Raw genomic sequence first — 23,485 nt, 5'->3', positions numbered from 1 at the left:
AGGACAAATTATATTGTTACGCTGAAGAAAGTACGAATGGATAAAGAAAAGGATGGTCAGTTTAATACTTTAAAGGGATAATTCAGCCAAAAAATAATTTTCTGGCCACTTTTGTGGAACACAAAATTAGATGTTTAAGAGACTATTAATTCTGGTTTAATACAATGAAAGAAGTAAGTGATAATGAAAATCTGGTCTTACTCCTATCCCAAATCTGGCATGTTAATGACACAAACAGATTTATTTATTTGCATTCAGCTGAAATCATATGGCCATATAAGGTCCAAAAATCATGCTTCTCATAACTGTGCTTTAAACAACATCATGGTCTGATTGGCTTTTATTGTGCAGCAGTTTTGCATTCAATGTAGACAAACAAATTGCTTGTCACTGGAATTAAGACACACTAGGACAGACCATCACAATCAACCTCAACTAAACCTCTGCTCCACATTTCACATCTGTAGACCTTAAACAGAAACTTTGGGTGGTAGTTACAGTGTTTTTTCTGTGCGTATGTTTAGGGATTCCGATCAGTAGTTTGAGGAAAATTAACCTTCTTCTGTGAAACATCATAGAGCTAAAAGAGATGGTGGTGGGAAGCCATTTGGAGAGGTGACTATAGATTTATATTTATAAATATGAACCAGTCCACCCAGACGTGTCCAAAATCTTGTCATCACCATATACAGTATATACTCATCAGCCTCTTTTCTGGTGATGAATTATTGTGAACAGGATTTGGCCAGTCTGCTGGAGAACATGCAGTTACCGTTCTCTTAAGCTCAGGTGTGTTTTATGAATGAACCAACCTGTGTCTGAATATCTGTACCTCTCTGCCACACAGTATGCAAAAAGCAGTAATTCAAATGAGTAGGATGTCAGAAGACTCAGTATTCATGATATTATAAACTTTTTATTTGTATAACATATTTTCATTTTATTTTCAATAATGAAATATATGAATTTGCCTCGTTCCACTAAAAGATATAGTCCCTTTATATATTTTTTAATCTGTCTACTTTGATTCCTTCAGTTTAAGTGCAGAGTTCTGCAGCTGGTTAAAGGACTGGCATATTTACATCACAACTTAATTCTTCACAGGTCAGAGTGTGTTCATAATGAGTGACGCCTCAGTTCACAGCATTTCCATTTCTTCAACAGCACAGTAAATGTTGTAGTAGAGTATCATATTGATGTGTAACGAACACCGGACGAGATGGATTCAGTTGCAGAAAACTGCTTTATTAAAAAGACAGGCACAAGTACAAAGGGGCAAATCCAGAGGAGCGTAGTGAGACGAGAGCGTAAAGTCGAAGCCAGGAGATCAGATAAACAAAACAAAACACGAGAATGAACTAACTGGAAAAGACAAGCGAAACACTAGAGTTGGCAAAGCAGAGTGAGTGACAAACAATAACCAACAACGCTAAGGAGAAAGGGCAGGGTATAAATAGAGAAAGTTATTCAGTGCAGGTGAAACTAATACTCTGGTGATTGGGAATGATTGTGAGAGCTGGAAGGGGCGGAGCGGACTTGGGAACTGGAGTTCGTGACAGTACTTCCCCCTCTACTGCGGACGGCTCCGGACGGCCGCGCTCGGTTATGAGGAGCACGCCCTCGGGGAAGTGGTGCGGGACGATCGGGATGCTGGAGATGGTAATCAGTTTTGAGTGTTTGGTCCAAGACATCCTTCGAAGGTACCCACGACTGCTCCTCTGGTCCGTAGCCCTCCCAGTCTACCAGGTACTGCAACTGACCACCACGACGTCTGGAGTCCAACAAGGCCCGGACCACATATGCGGGCTGACCTGTGGTGGAGGGGGTGTCTGAGATGCAGTGGGAGAAACATGGGGCTGTAGAAAACTGGCTTAAGTAGGGAGACATGAAAAACAGGGCAGAACAGGGCAGATTTTGTAGCGGGGTGGCAGTAATAACTTATAAGTCACAGGGTTAATTCTCTTTAAAATCTTAAAAGGACCGATGTACCTGGGGCTCAGCTTTCTGGACGGGAGACGAAGACGGATATCTCAGGTCACTAACCACACTCGCTGGCCTGGATGGAATGTAGGCGTGGGTCTGCGTCGGCGGTCTGCCTTGGATTTCTGGGTTTGAGTAGAGTGTTGTAGATGGTCATGGGTAGCTCTCCAGACTTGGGTGCACTTCTGGGCCCAGGTGTCTACTGCAGGAACATCACTCGAAGCTGCCCCCCAAGGGAAAAGGGGCGGCTGATAACCCAGGACGCATTGGAACGGGGTGAGACGGGTCGAAGAGCTGACCAGGCTGTTTTGGGCGTATTATGCCCAGGGAAGGTAGGTGTGCCAGTGACCCTGGTTCTGAGCACAGTAGGCTCTCAGATATTTACCGATCTCTTGATTGAGGTGCTCAGTCTGACCATTCGTTTGGGGGTGGTATCCAGAGGAGAAGTTTAGTTGAATGCCTAGTCTGTCACTAAAGGCTCGCCAGAATCGAGACGTGAATTGGGTCCCTCTGTCAGACGTAATCTCCTCGGGGATGCCAAAATTACGGAACACGTGACTGATCATGAGGTCGGCAAGCTGTGTAGCATTGGGTAGTCCAGGCAGGGAGATCAAGCGGCACATCTTGGAGAACCTGTCTATGACCACCAGGATCTCAGTCCGACCGTCAGATGGAGGTAAGTCAGTTATGAAGTCCATGGCGATATGGGACCACGGCCGATCGGGTATGGGCAACGGTTGGAGGAGTCCAGCAGGAAGGTTACGAGGAGTTTTGGACTGGGCACAGACAGGACAGGAAAGGACATAGTCATGGATGGCGTCCTTCAGAGAGGGCCACCAAAACTTCTTAGAGAGCAGCTCTGTAGAACGGGTGATACCAGGATGGCCGGAACAAAGGGAAGTATGTACCCATTGCATAAGCTGAGGGCGAATCACGGCAGGCACATACATCTTGTTGGGGGGAGTTTGAGGAGGCGCGGGTTCATTACCTTGAGCTTGTAGGATAGCCTCCATCAATTCCCACCTCACGGGGGCTACTAGGCACGAAGCAGGGAGAATGGTATCTGGCTCTGAAGCTTTAGTTCCATAACTGAAGAGTCTGGAGAGAGCGTCAGTCTTGGTGTTTTAGAGCCTGGGCGAAAGGTTACCGAAAAGTTAAAACGAGTGAAGAACATAGCCCATCTGGCTTGTCTGGGGTTTAACCGTTTGGCTGAACGAATGTACTCGAGGTTCTTATGGTCGGTAAAGACAACGAAAGGAAACTTCGAACCCTCCAACCAGTGACGCCATTCTTTCAAGGCTAGTTTAATAGCTAGCAACTCCCTGTTCCCGACATCATAGTTTTGTTGACAGTTTATGGGAGTAGAAGGCACAAGGGTACAGTTTAGCGGGAGCCCCGTGCCACTGCGAGAGCACCGCTCCCACACCTATCTCAGAGGCATCCACCTCCACAACGAAAGGGAGAGTAGGATCGGGCTGCTTGAGAACTGGGGAACTGGTAAATGAGTCTTTCAGACCTTGGAAGGCTTGTTGAGCAGGAGTGTTCCATGTAAGGGACTTGGGTTTGCCTCGTGTCAGAGCAGTGAGTGGTGCAGCAATCTTCCCGAAGTTCCGAATGAAGCGCCTGTAGTAATTAGCGAAACCTAGAAAACGCTGGAGCTCCTTCAACGTCTTAGGCTCTGGCCAGGACTGGACTGCAGCTACCTTGTTGGTTTCCATCCTCATCGTTCCTGCGGACAAGACATACCCCAAAAAGGAGACAGAGGAACGATGAAAGGCACACTTCTCTGCTTTAACGAACAAATCGTGTTCTCTGAGTCTCTGTAACGCCCTGGAGACGTGGTCTGTGTGTTCAGATAGTTTAGAAGAGTAAATTAGCAAATTATCAATGTAAATGATGAGGAATAGGTCTAACATGTCTCGAAAGATTTCGTTCATGGAATACCGAAGGAGAGTTAGCGAGGCCGTAAGGCATAACCAAGTATTCGTAGAGCCCCCTAGTGGTGATGAAGGCAGTTTTCCACTCGTCTCCCTTTCTAATGCGCACGAGGTTGTATGCACTCCTGAGGTCAGGCTTGGTAAATATTTGGGCTTTGCTGACATGTTCAAGGGCCGGCTGGATAAGAGGCAAGGGATAGGCGAACTTTACAGTGACATTATTCAAGGCACGGTAATCGATACAAGGACGAAGTCCGCCATCTTTCTTGTCCACGAAGAAGAAGCCCGACGCTACTGGGGAGGTGGACAGATGGATTATGCCAAGGTTGAGCGCTTCGTCGATGTAGTCCTCCATAGCCTTAGATTCAGGCAGTGTTAAGGGGTATACTCTGCTCTTAGGGAGCGGGGACCCTGGAAGAAGATCGATGGCGCAATCCACACTGCGATGTGGATGGAGGTTAACCTGGGTCTTTTCGAACATATCAGCATAAGCTAAATACTCAGAGGGAATGGAGACAGGAGACTTCATTTCGGGGCTCTCTACAGAGGTCGAGAAAACAGGTAAGTTAATACAATGAGACAGACAGTGATTATTCCAGCACAACAGCTCCCCCATGCACCAGGAAATATGAGGGTCATGAAGAGATAGCCAGGGGTGGCCTAAAACTACTGGGTCTCTGGGCGAACGAACAACGAAAAATGTAATGACTTCCTTGTGGAACAAGCCTACTTGAAGTGACAACGGCACAGTTCTGTGGGTAATAAATCCTGAGCCGAGAGGTGCTCCATCCAAAGAATTGACCTTGAGGGGCGGTTCAACCGGACTAGTTCAAGTTCAAGTTCATTTTATTTATATAGCACATTTTATAACAGCCACTGACTGACCAAAGTGCTTTACAGAACTACAAAATTAAAAGACACCAACACCATGTGTAGTAGCACATCATAAAACAGTACAACAAGGTTAAGAACACCTTAAAACGGGAGACGTCCAAGCAGTCTCAGAGACTATAAGTAGTAGAAAATAAAAACAGAGAAAAGAGTAACAGGTTTAATACTAGTATCATACTCGAAGGAGAGAAATATAAAATAGACAGAAAAAAATATATAAGTATAAATATATCTATAAAAACACCCATACACACACACATACACATACGTATATATATATATATATATACATACACACACATACATACACACACATATATGTACACATATACACATACATATACACGTATATGCACCTTATTTGTAGGCCAAAGAGAACAAGTGCGTTTTAAAAGTGACTTAAAAGAAATCACAGAAGGGGCTATCCGAACGTCCAAGGGCAAATTGTTCCACAACCGAGGCCTAACCACAGAAAAGGCTCGATCCCCCTACGTTTAAGTCTGCATTGAGGGACTTGTAACAGATTTTTTCACCTGATCTCAGACTTCTTGACGCGTGTAAGGTTGAAGCAGTTCAGTTAGGTAGCTAGGCGCTTGGTTGCATAGAGCTTTGTACACAAATAACAGGATTTTAAACTCAGTTCTGAAATGAATGGGCAACCAGTGAAGAGACCTCAGAATTGGGGTGATGTGGTCACTTTTCCGACCATTTGTGAGGAATCTTGCAGCGGCATTTTGCACCAGTTGAAGACGAGCTGTTTGCATTTTCGAGATACCGCAGTAAAGTGAATTGCAGTTATCTACACGTGTGGTGATAAAAGCATGAACAGCCATCTCAAGAGTTTTGTGATTAAGAAAAGGTTTGACTTTTGACAACAGCCGCAGGTGATAAAAACTAGAGCTTATTACAGAAGAGATTTGCTTTTCAAAATTTAAAGACTCATCCAGACAAACGCCCAAGTTCCGCACACTTGCAGAACTAAATGCCGCTAGTCTGCCTAGGTCAAAGGTAACAGCCTGGGGATTACCAGTGGACCCGAAAACAATGATCTCTGTTTTGTTTTCATTTAAAAACAAAAAAATTTTATCCAGCCAAAATTTTACTTCATCCAGACAACCTAACAATGATGAAAGGGCAGAGGGATCATTTCTCTTGATTGGAACATACAATTGGGTGTCGTCTGCATAGCAGTGAAAAGATACCCCATGTCTTCTTAGAATGGTGCCCAGTGGTAAGATGTAGAGGGAAAAGAGAGAAGGCGCTAAAATAGAACCTTGAGGAAGGCCACAGGTTAGATGCGCAGCAGACGAAGAGCAATTTCCTAGCTTTACTCTGAAAGTACGACCCGAGAGATAAGATTGGAACCACTGGAGGATCGACACCTTTTAGCCCCACATCATATTCTAGTCTGGATAACAGGATAGAGTGGTCGATAGTATCAAAAGCTGCTGACAGATCAAGAAGAACAAGAGCCACAGAGTCACCAGTGTCAGTGGAGCGATAGATGTCATTTAACACTCTCAGCAGAGCAGATTCAGTACTGTGAGCAGACTTAAAACCAGATTGAAATTTTTCAGAGATATCATTGCATTTTAGAAAGGGCTGGAGTTGGTCAAGAACAACTTTTTCCAACACCTTAGAAACAAAAGGCAAAACTGAGATAGGACGGAAATTATTTAACACGGTGGGATCCAGTGAAGGCTTCTTGAGCAAAGGAGTGACAGTGGCCTCCTTGAGGGCAGCAGGGATAGAGCCGGTAAGGAGGCATTTATTAACAAAGGACACCAATCCTGGCCCTACTGAATCGATAATCAATTTAAAAAACTTAGGAGAGATGATGTCTAGAGAGCAGTACGAAGGTTTTATCTTAGTGATAGTTTCTTTGAGGAGATTCAGAGTGATTGGCTCGAAAGCATCCCAGGTAACAGAATTCATCAACTGACTAGTTGCAGAGCGGCTGGCATTGCATCTCAAGTTAGATATTTTGTCAATAAAAAATCTCAAGAAACGTTCACATAGCTCATCCGAAACATCATTCAATACATTTGCCGGAGGATTTAAAACCGAGTTTATAACAGAAAATAAAACCTTTGGTCTAGAGTGGTTAGCCATAATCATGTCAGAAAAGTGCGCAGCTTTTGCCGCCTTTACAGCATTTTGGTAGGTTGACAGGCTGTCTTTAAATAACTGAAGTGAAATATGTAGCTTGTCCTTCTTCCATTTGCGCTCAGCCTTTCTGCTAGCTTGTCTAAGAGGGATCCCAAGTCTTTGGGCCAAGCTATTGTCCAAAAAATTCCCTGCTGCCCCGGAATCAACTAGGGCTGGGGCAGAAAAGGAGACATCGTTACGGGTCAAAACCACCGGGAGGCAGACTTGTTTCTGGGTAATGCTAAGAATGACGGATGTTCTAACCTGGCTTCTGGAGGGGGAAGGCTGAGGACAGACTGGGCATGAAGCGATGCAATGCCCCGGCTTTCCACAGTACAGACAGAGGCGCTGCGTCAAATGTCTGGCTCGCTCTGCAGGGGATAACGGAGCGCGACCAAGCTGCATGGGTTCAGGACTGGGAGAGCTTTCGAGAGGTGGGGGGTGTGACGAGTCGGAAACCACAGTATGTTCCTGGTCAACGGAAGAACTTCTGAACGCGCGATCTCGCAGGAGAGCATTGTCGTGCTCTGCCGGTAAGTAGCGAAATCATAAAGTGAACCCTCTCACTGTCAGAGTGCAGATGGGGGTGATATTTTAAGTAAAAACTGCACTGCATCAAAAAGCCCTGGCAATTGTCAGCAGACCCATCAAACCTCTCGGGAGGTTGAAAACTAGCGGTGCTCGGCAATACGTTGGGAGTATCAGTGGGTTCGGGGACCGGTACAGGTGGAACTGGATTTAATAGATCAGATAGAACACGTACCGTTTGCAGTATTTCTTGGATCTGCTGTCCCTGGGTTGTTAACACTTGTTCATGTCTCCCAACAGTAGATCCTTGAGAAGAAATTGCCGCACAAAAAAAAGTGAGCCTTGAAGGTTTTCCGCTGAATCCATGATGAATAGAATGGTTGGTTATTCTGTAACGAACACCGGACGAGATGGATTCAGTTGCAAAAAACAGCTTTATTAAAAAGACAGGCACAAGTACAAAGGGGCAAATCCAGAGGAGCGTAGTGAGACGAGAGCGTAAAGTCGAAGCCAGGAGATCAGATAAACAAAACAAAACACGAGAATGAACTAACTGGAAAAGACAAGCGATACACTAGAGTTGGCAAAGCAGAGTGAGTGACAAACAATAACCAACAACGCTAAGGAGAAAGGGCAGGGTATATATAGAGAAAGTAAACAGTGCAGGTGAAACTAATACTCTGGTGATTGGTTCGTGACATGATGGTTGAAGATGAATAATTGTAAATCGTTAGTGGTGTTTTTTCCTCATTGCTCATATTGAAACTGGTGATTTTCTTACAGGGATTTGAAGGTTTCCAATGTGCTGATGACAGACCAGGGCTATGTTAAAATAGGTGAGGGATTAGAAATAAACTAACCAAATTCATAAAATCTTGAGAACATGACCAAGTCACGTTCCACTCCAAAATCTAAATTATATTTAATGTAGTACATTTAATTAAATGAAGTCTAATTTTATGAACTATTAAATATTTGTTTGTGTTGTAATTATGGAGGCCCAAACCTGCATAAATTATAAATAAATAAATGTAATAATAAAAAATAAATAAAGGAATAAATGTCTTGATAAAACAAATATAATTCGTTTTTAATTAAATGTATTCCTGATTTTATTATTGTATGACTTTATTCCTTTATTATTTTCTATATTTATTTAAAACTTTATTTTTATTCTTTTTAACTTTTAATTATTTATTCATTTATTTTGCATATTTTTTTTATTTATGTGTTAATTTATTTTTTATATTTATTTATTCCAACATATATTTATTTCCATATTTATATATTCCCATATATTTTTATTTATTTATACATGTATTTATTTTTACTTTTCTGTGTGCAACATGGAAATGAGGGAGGCGGTCCTTGCGGAGCTCCAGTGCATCATTGGTTAAGAGCTCAATGGTACTTATCGGAAGCAGATGGACGTCCCACCTTAGCGCTCTCTGACTCGCACAGATTTTGAATACGCAGGGAACGTTTTGCAGAGAGTTTAACAATCCAGGATGTGCATTCATGCATTCATACCGGCATACAGCTCTCCTAAAATATCAATAAGCACCTCTACTCTAAATGAAACAGTCATTTGATGCGTGTTTATCGACTTCATTCGCAAGTTGTGCAACTCTCTAGATATATGTGAAGCGTCAGCTATAGGTTTTTTTATTACATTTTTTTTATTGCAGAACTTATATATACATACATATATTATATATAAACGATCAGGGAAATGAAGCATGGTTATATCTTTTACAATGAACAATCATAACAACAGAAATCAATAGTATGGATTTGCAGCCATCAAAATATGAAGTTATATACACAGAAAAAAAAGGAAAAGCATAAGGTTAAATCATATAATTTATGAAACTTGCTCATTTTGTGGATTTGTTGAAGAAACAGCTCCCCATTTATTTTGTGATTTTAGTATAACCAATAAATCTTGGATTGACTTAACTATAGTTTACACAATATGGCTATGACCTAACGCCACATCAAAACAAGTCAAGAGTTATCGAGCACACACTTCAATCTACAATAAGCCAATGGTAAGCAGGACCCGCCCACATAATTATCATACAAGAGACAGAAATGTATAAATAAATAAATGTGGGAATATTTACATATAGAAATAAATACATGTGGGAATAAATTAATATAAAATAAATGAATGCATAAATAAATAATAATAAAAAAACAAATGAAAAAGTCATACAAAAATAAATTCAGGAATAATTTTCATTAAAAACGTATTATATTTGTTTTATCAAGACATTTATTCCTTTATTTCTTTTCTTATTATTACATTTATTTATTTATGTATTTATTTATTATTTTTGCATGTTTTGTCCTCCATATGTAACATCATTGTCTTCAAAATAATGCACATTTCCCCCCCCCCATTTTTCACAGTTCAATTCAGTTACAATTTTAAAACATTTCCCACGTTTTCCTAATAAAATTATTTGAAAAAAGGATGAAAAAACTATAATTAAAATCAGCAAACTAAAGGTAGTACCAAAAATACCAATCTTTTAATACTTAAATTTATAAATTCTTCACAATTTAAAGGTGAAGCTAAATCACATTGCTTTAGCATTGATTGGCTCCATCCAGCATGTTTACACGTTAATCGGACCACATTTGGCCTTGCATTGTGTGCATGCAGTAAATAAAAATGGTGACACATGACGTGTATTTAACATTTGCTTTGCTGACGACCTTCCTTCAACCATTCAATTACACATGTGTCATGCATACTTGGACAGACATATTAAGACTTTTGCTCGACTATGCAAAAACCTGCTGTAGCTCAATTATAACTGTGCATGTAAACATACTGAATGTTGTCTTGGTTTGGTTGGGATCCTTACAGTTATAGACGGCATATGAAGCTGGGAGAAAGTATTTTAATTTTTTAACCATAGAATGCAGGTCTCTCGTCTAGTTCCCCGTCTGACACTCACTCGACGTTGTGTCAAAGGAAGTGACACTAGGGGACTTTCTTGAAGGCCTCGGTTACCTATGAACTTGAGAAAAGGCCAATGAGAATTTGGCAGACAGAATTTGCATGTCCCTCCCCCAGACATTTGGGTATAAAAGGATGGAATCGTGCATCTATTCATTCAGATTTGTTCTTCAGAGCCAAGCGGTTGTGCGATCAGCAAGCTGAGATCACTTCGGATCTCAGGTGAGAGGTGAGAGCGGCTCTGTCTGTTTAGTCCCTCGAGCCCGCTGAGCTGGATGACGAATTCACCGCTGCATCAGAGAGCATCCCGGTGTCTGACATGGAAGACTCGACTGCCACCTTCAGGTTGGCACACCCAGACTGAGGCTGACGCCTAGTTGGCCGACATGCTTGCCTGGGCTGCCGTGAGCGTGGGGTTGGACTGGAATCCTCCATCCTCCCAGCAACCCTCACGGCTAGACGATTGGTTCCTCGGGTCCGGGCGCCACTCACACATGTGGTACCCACATTCTCCATGCAATTTCCTCATTCCCTGGGTCATCTCAAGTCAAGTCAAGTCAAGTGGTTTTTATTGTCGTTTCAACCATATACAGTTAGTACAGTACACAGCAAAATGAGACAACGTTCCTCCAGGACCATGGTGCTACATAAAAACAACAAAGGACCAACACAGGACCACATGAGACTACACAACAAAATAAAATACCTATATAAACTACCTATATATACCTATATAAAGTGCACGTGCAAACATGTGCAAAAAGTACAGGACAGTACAACAAATTACTGACAATGAACAGGACAATAGACAGTGCAGCGCCGACCAGTACTCAGTAGTGCAAAAAGATGACAGTTTCTAAAAATGTAAACATAACATACTATGAGATAATGTTCTATGCACATAGCAGTTATTGAGGTAGCAGACAGTTATAAAGTGACAGTAATTAAAGTGCAACTCAGGACACGTGTGTGTGTGTCAAACCAGTCTCTGAGTATTGAGGAGTCTGATGGCTTGGGGGAAGAAGCTGTTACACAGTCTGGCCGTGAGGGCCCGAATGCTTTGGTACCTCTTGCCAGACGGGAGGAGGGTAAAGAGTTTGTGTGAGGGGTGTGTGGGGTCGTCCACAATGCTGGTTGCTTTATGGATACAGTGTTTTTTGTAAATGTCTTTGATGGAGGGAAGAGAGACCCCAATGATCTTCTCAGCTGTCCTCACTATCCTCTGCAGGGCTTTTGGGTCCAAAACGGTGCAAGTCCCAATCCAGGCAGTGATGCAGCTGCTCAGGATGCTCTCAATAGTCCCTCTATAGAATGTAGTGAGGATGGGGGTTGGGAGATGTGCTTTCCTCAGCCTTCGAAGAAAGTAGAGACGCTGCTGGGCTTTCTTGGTGATAGAGCTGGTGTTGAGGGACCAGGTGAGGTTCTCCGCCAAGTGAACACCAAGGAATTTGGTGCTTTTGACGATCTCCACAGAGGAGCCGTCGATGTTCAGCGGAGTGTGTTCACCTTGTGCTCTCCTAAAGTCAACAACCATCTCTTTTGTTTTGTCGACATTCAGGGACAGGTTGTTGGCTCTACACCAGTTCGTCAGCCGCTGCACCTCCTCTCTGTATGCTGACTCGTCGTTCTTGCTGATGAGACCCACCACGGTCGTGTCATCGGCGAACTTGATGATGTGATTCGAGCTGTGCATTGCTGCACAGTCGTGAGTCAGCAGAGTGAACAGCAGTGGACTGAGCACACAGCCCTGGGGGCCCCAGTGCTCAGTGTGGTGGTGGTGGAGATGCTGTTCCCGATCCGGACTGACTGAGGTCTCCCAGTCAGGAAGTCCAGGATCCAGTTGCAGAGGGAGGTGTCCAGGCCCAGCAGGTTCAGCTTTTCAATCAGGTGCTGGGGAATGATTGTGTTGAATGCTGAGCTGAAATCTATGAACAGCATTCGAATGTATGAGTCCTTATTGTCTAGGTGGGTGAGGGCCAGATGGAGGGTTGTGGTGATGGCATCGTCCGTTGAGCGGTTTGAACGATCACGCAAACTGCAGTGGGTCTAGTGAGGGGGCAGCTGGGTCTTAATCTGCCTCATGATGAGCCTCTCGAAGCACTTCATGATGATGGGTGTAAGTGCGACGGGACGGTAGTCGTTGAGGCAGGACACTGAAGACTTCTTTGGCATGGGGATGATGGTGGTGGCCTTGAAGCACGTTGGAACAACTGCGCTGCTCAGAGAGATGTTGAAGATGTCGGTAAGAACATCTGCTAGCTGGTCTGCACATCCTCTGAGCACTCTGTCAGGAATGTTGTCTGGTCCAGCAGCCTTCCGTGGGTTGACTCTACGTAGAGCTTTCCTCACATCTGCCATGGTAAGACAGAGCACCTGGTCGTTGGGAGGAGGGGTGGACTTCCTCGCCATCACGTCGTTCTGCACTTCAAATCGAGCGTAGAAGTCGTTCAGCACATCTGGAAGGGAGGCATCTTTGTCACAGGCAACTGATGTTGTCCTGTAGTTGGTGATGGCCTGGATGCCCTGCCACATGCGCCGCGTGTCACCGCTGTCCTGGAAGTGACTGTGGATTCTCTGGGCGTGTGCGCGCTTTGCCTCTCTGATTGCCCGTGACAGTTTGGCCCTAGCTGTTCTTAGGGCTGCCTTATCGCCTGCTCTGAAGGCGGAGTCTCGGACCTCAGCAGCGTGCGCACCTCCGCAGTCATCCACGGCTTCTGGTTGGAGCGTGTGGTGATGGTCTTGAGAAAGTGACATCATCAATGCACTTGCTGATGTAGCTGGTCACTGATGCTGTGTATTCCTCCAAGTTGGTAGAATCGCCATATGTTGCAGCCTCCCTGAACATGTGCCAGTCAGTACACTCAAAACAGTCCTGAAGAGCAGAGATGGCTCCTGCTGGCCAGGTTTTCACCTGCTTCTGAAGCGGTTTTGTGCGTCTGACGAGCGGTCTGTATGCTGGAATTAACATAACAGAGATGTGGTCTGAGTAGCCGAGGTGGGGGCGGGGCTCCACCGGTGCAGCGCCTGGGATGTTTGTGTAAACAAGATCAAGCGCGTTCGCCCCTCTCGTTGCAAAGTCCACATACTGATGGAATTTAGGGAGCACTGTCTTGAGATTTGCATGGTTGAAATCTCCGGCGACAATAAACAGTCCGTCGGGGTGAGCGTTCTGCAGTTCGCACATAGCCCCATACAGTTCACAGAGCGCTTCTGGCCCGCAAATGCCACTCTCACAGCAACCCGGTGTCACACTCCAGCATTCCAGGCACCCTGGACGCAGACTCCTCGCCTCCGGACATACGACTGCTGCCCCCTGGCCGGCCGGATCTGATGAGTCTACAGGAGGCCTAAACGGGACCTCCTCCTAAGTCACTAACCCACCCACTGCCGGGTACGCGGAGCAAGGTAAGTGCTTCAAGCCTTCTCTCAGCACCAAAGCCTCGGCACCTGCTTTTGCCTCCCGACGCAACACTACCTGCTCCGCCCCGCTGCTCCACCCCACCAGGTCCCAGATGCCATCACTTGATGCCATCGCTTTGGCCCATCACACCCAGGCCGTGCCCTCCCCCTTGCGTGTTTGAGCACACTTGAAGTGTGGGTGTGGCTTCCTCGTGGGCACTGGCCAATGGCACCTCCCTGGAAGACATTTGCAGAGCAGGGTTGAGTCGGTCTCGTCCTGTGTTCTCTCAGGTCAGAGGATGTAGAACTCGGGAATGCGGAACGTCTGACCAGGCCGTCTGTAGCATTTCTAAGAGTTTTAACCTGCAACTTTTCTTTTTTTAGTACACCTCACCACTCCAAACAACATATATATTAATAAAGATATATAGTGTCAATAAAGAGTACACAAGGTTGTCATTTTACAAGTTTATCACTATTTTTAAGTAAAAGGTATTTTATCCTAATCCATTGTACTTATTTGTATGTGCTTGTGTTTAAGACCTTTCATATTTTACCACCAAACATGAAAATTTGTCATATTTCTGTTATGCAGTCTTTTTTACACTGTCAAAAGATATATCAACTATTTAAAAATATATATATATATTTGACCCACGTATGATTGAATAGCTGTGAAGTTACATATGCGTTCTAGGGTTACCTTTCACCATTAAATTCTTTTTTATTTATATATTATGATAATGAAAATGATTTATGCATATGGTCCTACAAATAGGACCTTTTCTTTGAGAGAAAAAAACATGTGTGATGGTTTCTCCTGAGCTGACTTTGATTTGGCACATGTTTATGGTATCTCTGCACAGCCCATGACTCCTCGGGAAGTGACACTGTGGTAAGCAGATGGTCCTCAGGCTGATTAGTTACTTTCATCCTGTTTAATCTATCAAATCCCTCTTTCCATAACTCACACTGTTTTCATCACAGGTATCGAGCTCCAGAGCTCCTCCTATGGACCAAGACACAGACCGCTGCCCTGGACATGTGGTGAGATCCAGACCTGTAATGCTGGATTAATTAGTAATTAGTAATAGACTTGTCGTCCAACAACTAATCCCTCCAGCAGGGTAAAACTCTTTCAGAGAGGAGATCTCTAAATTCTTCTCTCTTAAAACACTGCTGTAAATCTTTGGGGGAAAAAACACTAGTTTTTCAAATTCACTACCTTTATTAATAGATTTCATGATAATTACTGTCAGATTTCAAATCATCCACTGTGAGCAATTTTCCCATTATTACACATTATCCAAAGGTCTCCATGTTTTGTGGTGGCTTTTGATAGTTTTGTGCATTAAATGATATTGATATTTAGTCTGTTTATTTGTTGAATATCTGACAGTTACCCCATTTTTGTTCGTTCTTACATTCAGCCTATGGTTTGTACACATGTGGATGGAAGTCTGTGGCCGCTGCATCTTATCTCACTGAATTTTTCTTGAGATAATCCCTGCTGCTCCATTGTGTTGTGTTATATCCAACTGTTTTAACTCAAGATAATTGACTGGTGAAAGTCCACTGAGAAATGCATCTGATTGAGATCTGTTGGACCCTAATTATAGGGCCATTTCATGGAAGTAAACTTTGGGTGCATCTCAATCAGCTCTCAAGTTCAGTAGTCAGGGCACTGATCTTTAAATCAGCCATTTCTAGGGCTGTATCAATCGCAAAATCATTCCAGAGCACTGAAACGTTAGCTCCCTAAAAATCCCACAATGCAACATAAAAACCAGGGAACATTGTTGCTCACTATGTTCCCTTACCAGAAATGTTGTCATTTCTTCTGATGATTCTCAGGTCATTAGATGATGAGCACAAGTTTAAAACTATGAAGTCCAAGCCTTATTTTCTCTTTAAAAGAGATTTGTTTGTAATGTCTTTCATTCAGAATTACCATGAAATTGAAACAATCGTTTACATATTTCATTTGTTAAAAGAAGGTTTAAAATAAACTCCTATATATTTTAATTTCTTTATTTATGCCAATTATCTGTTATAATAGTGAATATCTTCAACAAAAATGTACAATAGTGTAATTTAAACAGCGATGGTGCTGATTAATAACAGCTGCGCTTCAATGCATGAGCTTGTCGTGGGTGATTGAGTCATAAGTGCCCCAATGATCAGTGGATGAGCACTCTTGCCAGTACCCAAGTTCATGATCATGATCATGATATACTGATACATGATATAGGGAGCTTGGGAGCTGATTGAGACACAGGGAATAATAAAGGGGTTAGAAGGCTACTGTCCTTGGAGCACTTCCACATTTTCTCAAAGAACATCAGATGTTGTCCTGAAGTGACTTATCCAGTCGAGTTGTTGATACTGAGTCAAGTCATCATTTTTATTTGTATAGCAAAGCAGCTATACAGGAAATCATGCATTAACAGAAAATGAAACTGTAATATCTGTAAAGTTTTAGAATCATCATTGTGTAGTTTGATTAAACATGATTGTAAATTGTGGATAAAAATTAAATAATTAAATACAAAATGTATTTAGAACCCCTGTGAGCAAGCTGAAGGTGACTATGGCAAGGAACAAAAACTCCATAAAATTTTGGTTAATGGAGAAAAATAACCTTGAGAGAAACCAGACTCACTGAATATAATGCCAATATTAATGGTTAAGGTCAGTGTTTAAACAAAGATGTTGTAATATTAATGACTAATGTCTTTGAAGTTTGTCCTGCATTAACTGCAGAAGTTCACATAGATGCATTGTCCTTGTTTGTTGGCTGATGAAGTCTTTTGTTGGCAGTTCATTGATAGTCTAATGTATTCCATTTCAAGAGTGTAGTCCATCAATAGACAAAGGTGATGCAAGCAGAGATCAATGAGGTGATTTGCAGTTCTACTAAACTAAAGCAGAGTTGATAGATAAATTAGGTTTATGCCTGGCTAAACAGATGAGTCTTTAGTCTAGACTTAAACTGAGTGAGTGTTAGGGAGACTATTCCATAGTTTAGGAGCCCAGTGACAAACTGATCTACCTCCTTTTGTGGATTTTGATATTCTAGGAACTATTAACAAGCCAGAGTTTTGTGATTATAAAGAATGGAATATGTGGAATATAGCATTTCAGAAGGTCACGTAAAAATTGCGGAGCTAAAACATTCAAAGTTTTGTATGTAGTTATTCGAATTTAAAAATTAATCAGAAATTTAACAGGTAACCAATGTAAAGATGGTAAAATGGTGCTAATATGATCATACTTTGTTCTAGTCAGCACTTTGGCAGCTGCGTTTTGAAACAATTGAAGTTTATTTACTGAACTTACTGGACATCCTCCCAGTAATGCATTACAATAATCAAGTCTTGAGGTCATGAAAGCATTAATTCATTTTTCAGCATCAGCAACAGAGAGCATGTGTCATAACTTTGCAATATTTCTGAGGTGGATAATGCTGTTCTACAAACATTGGTAATTTGATTTTCAAAGGACAGATTGGTAACAAATATAACACCTAAGTTCTTCTCTGTTGAAGCTGATGTAACAGCACATCCATCGAGAGTCAAATTATATATTAGTGGCATATTTTTAGAGGTTTTTGGTTTTTAGTATCTCTGTTTTGTCGGAATAGAGTAAAAGGACATTTCTGGCCATCCAATCTTTGATTTCATTGATACACTGGAGAATTTAGGAAATTTTGACAATTGTGAATTTTCATTGGGTTTAGAAAAAATAAAAAGTTGGGAATCGTCGGCATAACAGTGGAAACTTATTCCATGATTCCTGATAATATCTCCCAGGGGAAGCATATACAAGGAGAAAAGCAGAGGCCCTAGAACTGATCCCTGTGACACTCCATACTTAACTTTTGTTTGATTTGACAATTCCTCGTTTACGCATACAATGTGGTAGGAGTCTGATAAATAGGAATTGAACAATGCTAATTCTCCAGCCTATTCAAGAGATTGTCGTGACCTATGGTGTCGAAGGCAGCACTAAGATCTAAAAGTACTAGAAGAGTAATGCAGCCGCGATCAGATGATAAGAGAAAGTCATTTGTAACTCTGATAAGTACAATGTTTGTACTGTGATGGGGCCTAAATCCTGACTGAAATTGTTCATATACTGTATACCATTTCCCAGTAGAAATGAATATAGTTGGGAGGATACTTCCTTTTCTAGTTTTTTCAACATAAATGGTAGATCTGAAATTGGTCTGTAATTAGCCAGTTCTCCAGGTTCAAGCTGTGGCTTCTTAATAAGCGGTTAAAGGTAACTTTTAAATTTTAAAGTTTCTTGGGACATGTCCTAAGGATATTGAGGAGTTAATAATATTAAGAAGAGGTTCTGAGATTACAGGAAATACCTCTTTTAAGAGCTTCATTTGTATTGAATCTAACAAACATGTTGTGGCTTTTTGATTGTTAGTTTTGTTAGCTCTTCATGACCTATGACAGCAAAGGTTTGAAGTTGCTCATGAGGAAAATTATGAGACACTGTTTTCTGAGGTGCTGTGACAAATGATTGCATAATTCAAATTGTATTTCTGATTATTTCTATTTTATCAGTAAAGAAATACTATGCAAGGAGAGGCGTGAAATTGTATCAATGTTTAGATGCTCAAAATTATTTCCTTCTTGGAAAGATCAGGAATATTGAATCTCTCTTATTATAATCAATTAAGCTGTCTGCGTGACTTGCAGACAAGGTAAGGATTTACAGTCTGTGTTCCTAATTTGTAAGTCATTTTGGATAAAAGTGTCTGCTAAATGACTGAATGTAATAGTAAATGACTTGTACAGCTTCATTCATTATAATAGGACCGATCTATAGTTACTGTTTAGAGCTCCAACTCTAAAACTTTCAATTATTTGCCATACATTTATTTCACCCACCAGAGATAAGACATGTGCTACAGTAGTTAGTACTGCACGTATCCAGTCATCTGGCTTCACTGCAGCTGTTTATGCGTACATTTGCGGTTGCTTTTTCAGAGATCGAAACACTTTAATTATTGATAGTTCCAGGCATTTGGGAGGAAACGTTGCCCACTATAAAAAGGGGCCTCAGTTTGCCCCCACCCTAAACCTAACCATATGGAGCCTGTAAGGTTGAGTACCCTCCCAGGAACAAACTGAGGCACTTTCCTACCATCGCGGGAAATATTCAAGGAACAAAGAGGTCACTTCCTTAAAATGACAAATAATCTTTAAAATGGTCTATACAAGGCATCTTAAAGGTGCATGAGTCATGTTAGCCGAAATGGAACTTCTGTCAGACTTAGCCAATTAATTAGACCACCTCTTTCCAAAACCCTGCCTTGTCAATGATGTCAAAGGCAAAGGTTGCAAAAAATAATTATTGCACAATGAACTGACAACTGCTTATTAAGATGAATATAGCATTTGATTTGATCTGCTTTAATTACCACGCTCCCAGCTTCCTGCTTCCCATAAATGGGGTGCCCTGTAAATGCACAAAGGCCTAGTGCATGTGTGGACGTGACAGACCATTCTCTCTGAGAGCTGTTTGCCCATTTTCGACACCGCTAATAAAAAGATGACCAGTCAGTCTCAGTTTAGGGAGTGGCACATGTGGTCATGTCATGTCAGTTTCCAGTGTTTAGCGTGGAGATAGATGCTGAACTGGTGGCCAGAAAAAATAACACAGATCATAGCTTGGCGATATATCTTTATTTCATCCTTAATTCAAGTTCATGTTATACGGGAGCGTGCCAGGTAAATAAACACAAACTCCAAAACTGTCATTCTCGGTGTGGTCAGAGCCGCTTCAACCAGTCACGGAACAGACACAATTTGAGCGGGAGTCGAGACCGGGAGAGATTTAAAGTTCTGCCGGGTGATGCGCACTCTAACACGGAGACGCTCGTCTCTCACCCCCGCTGTCTGCAGCTTGCAACGTGTAGCATCATTGGTGAGATCATCATTGTGAAATAATTAATTCTTCTCAACAACTTCTCTGTGTCATCACAAAGCAAAGCTGCTCCTTGTTCAAAGGATGTGTTCTTTAGGAATGTGTTGCTTGTCTCTACTCTCATGTTTCACACGTAGCTCAAACATGTATGTCACCCCCATATAAGGTAAAGAACTATTTCATTGGTTGAGGTCCAGTAGAATGTGGTTTTTCTGGACCATATAACACAGTGCTGAACAATAAACTTGGAAGAAGGATCTGATAGCTTTGGGTGTCTGTGTCATTTCTTTCTTCCCTCAGCTGAGCCGTATCGAGACGGGGATTGCAGATCAACAAAATAAATTAAAGACATTGGATGACAAAATTATCTAGCAATCATGATAAGATCAATCTTATGTGAAAAACAACTGACAACAACAATACAATGTATGTGTGTGTGTGTGTGTGTGTATTTATATATATAGGTTTTGGATAGACAAGATTGACAAATGCTTATCAATAATACTCTTATGGCTAAAATGTTTACAGTGTTCAGTGGCTAAAATATCAATATGACAGTTTTCATTGACTAAAACTACATTAAAAAGCCCAGTAAGCCAAACAAACAAAGCACAATTACAGATGTGTTTGCGAGTGTCACGCCATATGACAAGTCTTCACAGAGATATAAAGAGACATGATGCACCGTTAGCAAAGTGGGATTTCAGAAAATTATCCACACACTGGACAAGAGGTACCAGCGACAAGTAGAACTTTTTAGAAAGAGGATTTGGAAATACCAGTTGGTCATTTAAAAAAAAAAAAAAAAAACACACACAACAGCATCACCAACAACAGTTTTAGTGGTTTGAGTGAACCACACTTTTATATCCAGCTTTCTTTTCAAAAGAGTTTATAGAAAGTTGTTGCATGTTACATCCTGATTAAATGTCCGTTTGTGTGGACAATCTTATTTTCATGAAAATTTGTATGTTCTTATTTATTGTTCCATTTTATTTAGGTGTAATATTGAGAAAATAACAAGTTTGCAGTAATGCAAAGATGTTATTATTTAATTTTGTAAAAATATTATTTTAATTTGAAAACACTGCATTTATAGTTGTTGTTGCTAGTTTGAGTTGAGAAATACACATTTCAGCATTATGAGTAATCTATTTGTGCATTTTCCTTGATAACCAAGCAAGTTGAATCATGTTACCATTTGTTTATTATATCGCAATATTAGCCTCAATAATCGCAATATGAAATTTTCCCCAAATCGTGCAGCCCTACTCCCTATTAAACTTGCAGTTAAACTAAGCACAAACATGACATTGCGAGCAGAATTCAGTTATTTTAATAGAGAACTGCTTCAGATGTGTGTGCTTCTCATCTGTTCTCTTCATTTTGATATCAGACACTATGAAAAAGATCCTTGTAGTTCTTTTGTATGTATATCATTTTCTGATCAGACCATCAGGGACCACCTGGTGGTGCTCGTTCATAGACCGCAGAGAGCGAGTTGGGACATAGACCTTGAGGAGTGAGCTGAAGTAAGAGGGTGCTGTTCCATTGGCTGTACTGAAGGCCAGAGTTAAAGCTTTGAATTTGAGGTGGGCAGCTACAGATGGAGCAAAGTCAAGAGGGGGTGAAGTGAGCCCATCTTTGGTTGATTGAAGACTAGGTGCGCTACTGCGTTCTGGGCCATCTGCAATGGCTCAATCACGCTATCTGGGAGGCCGGCCAACAGAGCATTGCAGTAGTCCAGTTTAGAAATGGCCAGAGCATGGATCAGGAGCTGTGTAGTATATTCAGACAGAAAAGGTCTGATTTTCCTCATGCTGTAAAGTGTGAGCCTGCAAGAATGGGCGGTTGATGAGATGTGGGCAGTGAAGGTGAGGGCTGGTCATCCACCACCACTTCGAACACAAGAGGCTGTCCTGGTTGGCGTTAGTGTAGTTGAACCAGGTTGAATTGTGAGATTGTGTTCAACAGATGGGTTGGCTGGGATCACAAGGAGTTCTGTCTTGGTAATGGTAAGCTGAAGGTGGCTTTCCTTCATCCGGGCAACTTCCTGCTTTCCATATATGGGCTGCTTTGTGAATGAGGAACTTTCTCCTGTCAATTATTCTGTGCAGAGTCTTCTGTTGGCTAAACAAATAATCCGACTGAACAAATAATATTTATGTAGCATTACATAAAAAAGCACAGTACCTTTAAGAATGGGTTTTCAGAACAATTAGTCAACTAGTCAATGACTTCCAAATCAGGCATGACCTTCTTTAATGCTGCTTTGAAAAATATGTGTATTGTGAAAAGCACTCTACAAATAAACATGACTTGACTTGACTAGTCCATTTTGAAAAGAGAGTAGTTTTGCATATCCCTGATTGATTCAAAACATCATGAAAAGACATCTAGTTATGTAGTAATATTCTCTGTGTTTCACCTTGTAGGGCTGTTGGCTGCATCTTTGCTTAACTTCTAGCTCATAAACCTCTTTTGGCTAGAGCCTCAGAGATCCAGCAGCTGGATCTGATCGTACAGCTGCTGGGAAAGCCGAATGAAAACATCTGGCCAGTACTGACCATCTTAATCACAGCAATATCACACATGGACAAAGACCTCTGAGAACGTAATAGAAAATAGGTAACGAGACACTTGCTTAAAATGCTTTCACTTGTGATTTGTAGGGCTTCTCGCGTCTGCCATTGATGGGGCAATACAGTCTGAGGAAGGAGTCCTACAACAATTAAAGAACAAGTTCACCTGGTTATCAGAATCCGGTCTGAGACTGCTCAACCTTCTGTTCATGTACAGACACAGCGCAGGTAAAATAATTGACTCATTTCATTTTGCATGCTGGATTAAAGACTTTAATTTGTCTATTAATGGTATTTACAACATGCAGCTATTCATTCATTCATGACATTTATAGTATTTGGAGAGACATTTCTGTGAATTCTTCACTGGGTTTTGGGCCACATAAAATATAATATGTGATGAGAAATAGACTTGTTTAATCTTATTGTGTGACACATTTTGCTAGTTTTAAGCTTGTTTGTCCTGATGTGACATTTTGTAGCCTGTGAACTGGAATTTATGCCCACATTCCCTCACCACCAAAACAAACGTGCTGGTCCTGCCGCTGAAAGCCTGTCCCAACGAAGCAAACGCACTTCACCATTGAGACTATTCTGCTGCCACAGTAACCAATATCATCACATGTATGTTTTCCTTAAACGTGAAGCCTACAGATTGTAAATAGACCTAAAATATGTGTCAATGTTGCTTATGCTGGCTGTAATACACATTTTTGTGCAAAGATGAAGATAAAACCTTTCTGTTGACAAATCTTTCTGTTGGGAATTTCCTGAAAACATTCAAAGGTTATTTCTTCACCACTCCACTGAATGGAACTTCATGAATAATAATCCCCAATCTGCCATTGGTCATAAAACAGACAGTCCCACCCCACATTTTTTTTGCATTAGGTTGAGCCAATGTTGCTGGGTCGGCTGGATAGGAGGCTCAAACAAACAAGAGGAATGTGTTGATAGCACTGCAGGGCTACTGTGTTTACACATTTCAGCAAAATCAACCTACCAATTTCTTAATTATTGTGGTCTCTGTAAATATTAATAGTATGGTGGATTAATCCCACCTCATACAACAACAACAAAAAAGGTAATTCTGACTTTATAAC

The 23,485-nt window shown here is 41.6% G+C and overlaps 1 protein-coding gene across 1 annotated transcript; it reads left to right on the top strand.

Annotated features, from left to right (window-relative positions):
- cdk10 (cyclin-dependent kinase 10) lies at window positions 1-23,366 on the top strand. The gene is given in 11 exon segments (XM_052123232.1): window positions 1-55; window positions 525-615; window positions 693-789; window positions 1,037-1,104; window positions 8,268-8,320; window positions 14,680-14,749; window positions 14,842-14,901; window positions 22,236-22,359; window positions 22,473-22,530; window positions 22,533-22,640; window positions 22,865-23,366. Coding segments are annotated over 11 exon segments (927 nt in total). The 5' UTR covers window positions 1-36; the 3' UTR covers window positions 23,044-23,366.
- Window positions 23,367-23,485: the final 119 nt, after the last annotated feature.

Source organism: Xyrauchen texanus, chromosome 49 (genome assembly GCF_025860055.1).
Source record: "Xyrauchen texanus isolate HMW12.3.18 chromosome 49, RBS_HiC_50CHRs, whole genome shotgun sequence".
Classification (NCBI taxonomy): domain Eukaryota; kingdom Metazoa; phylum Chordata; class Actinopteri; order Cypriniformes; family Catostomidae; genus Xyrauchen; species Xyrauchen texanus.
This window is presented reverse-complemented; position numbering and strand designations above follow the sequence as displayed.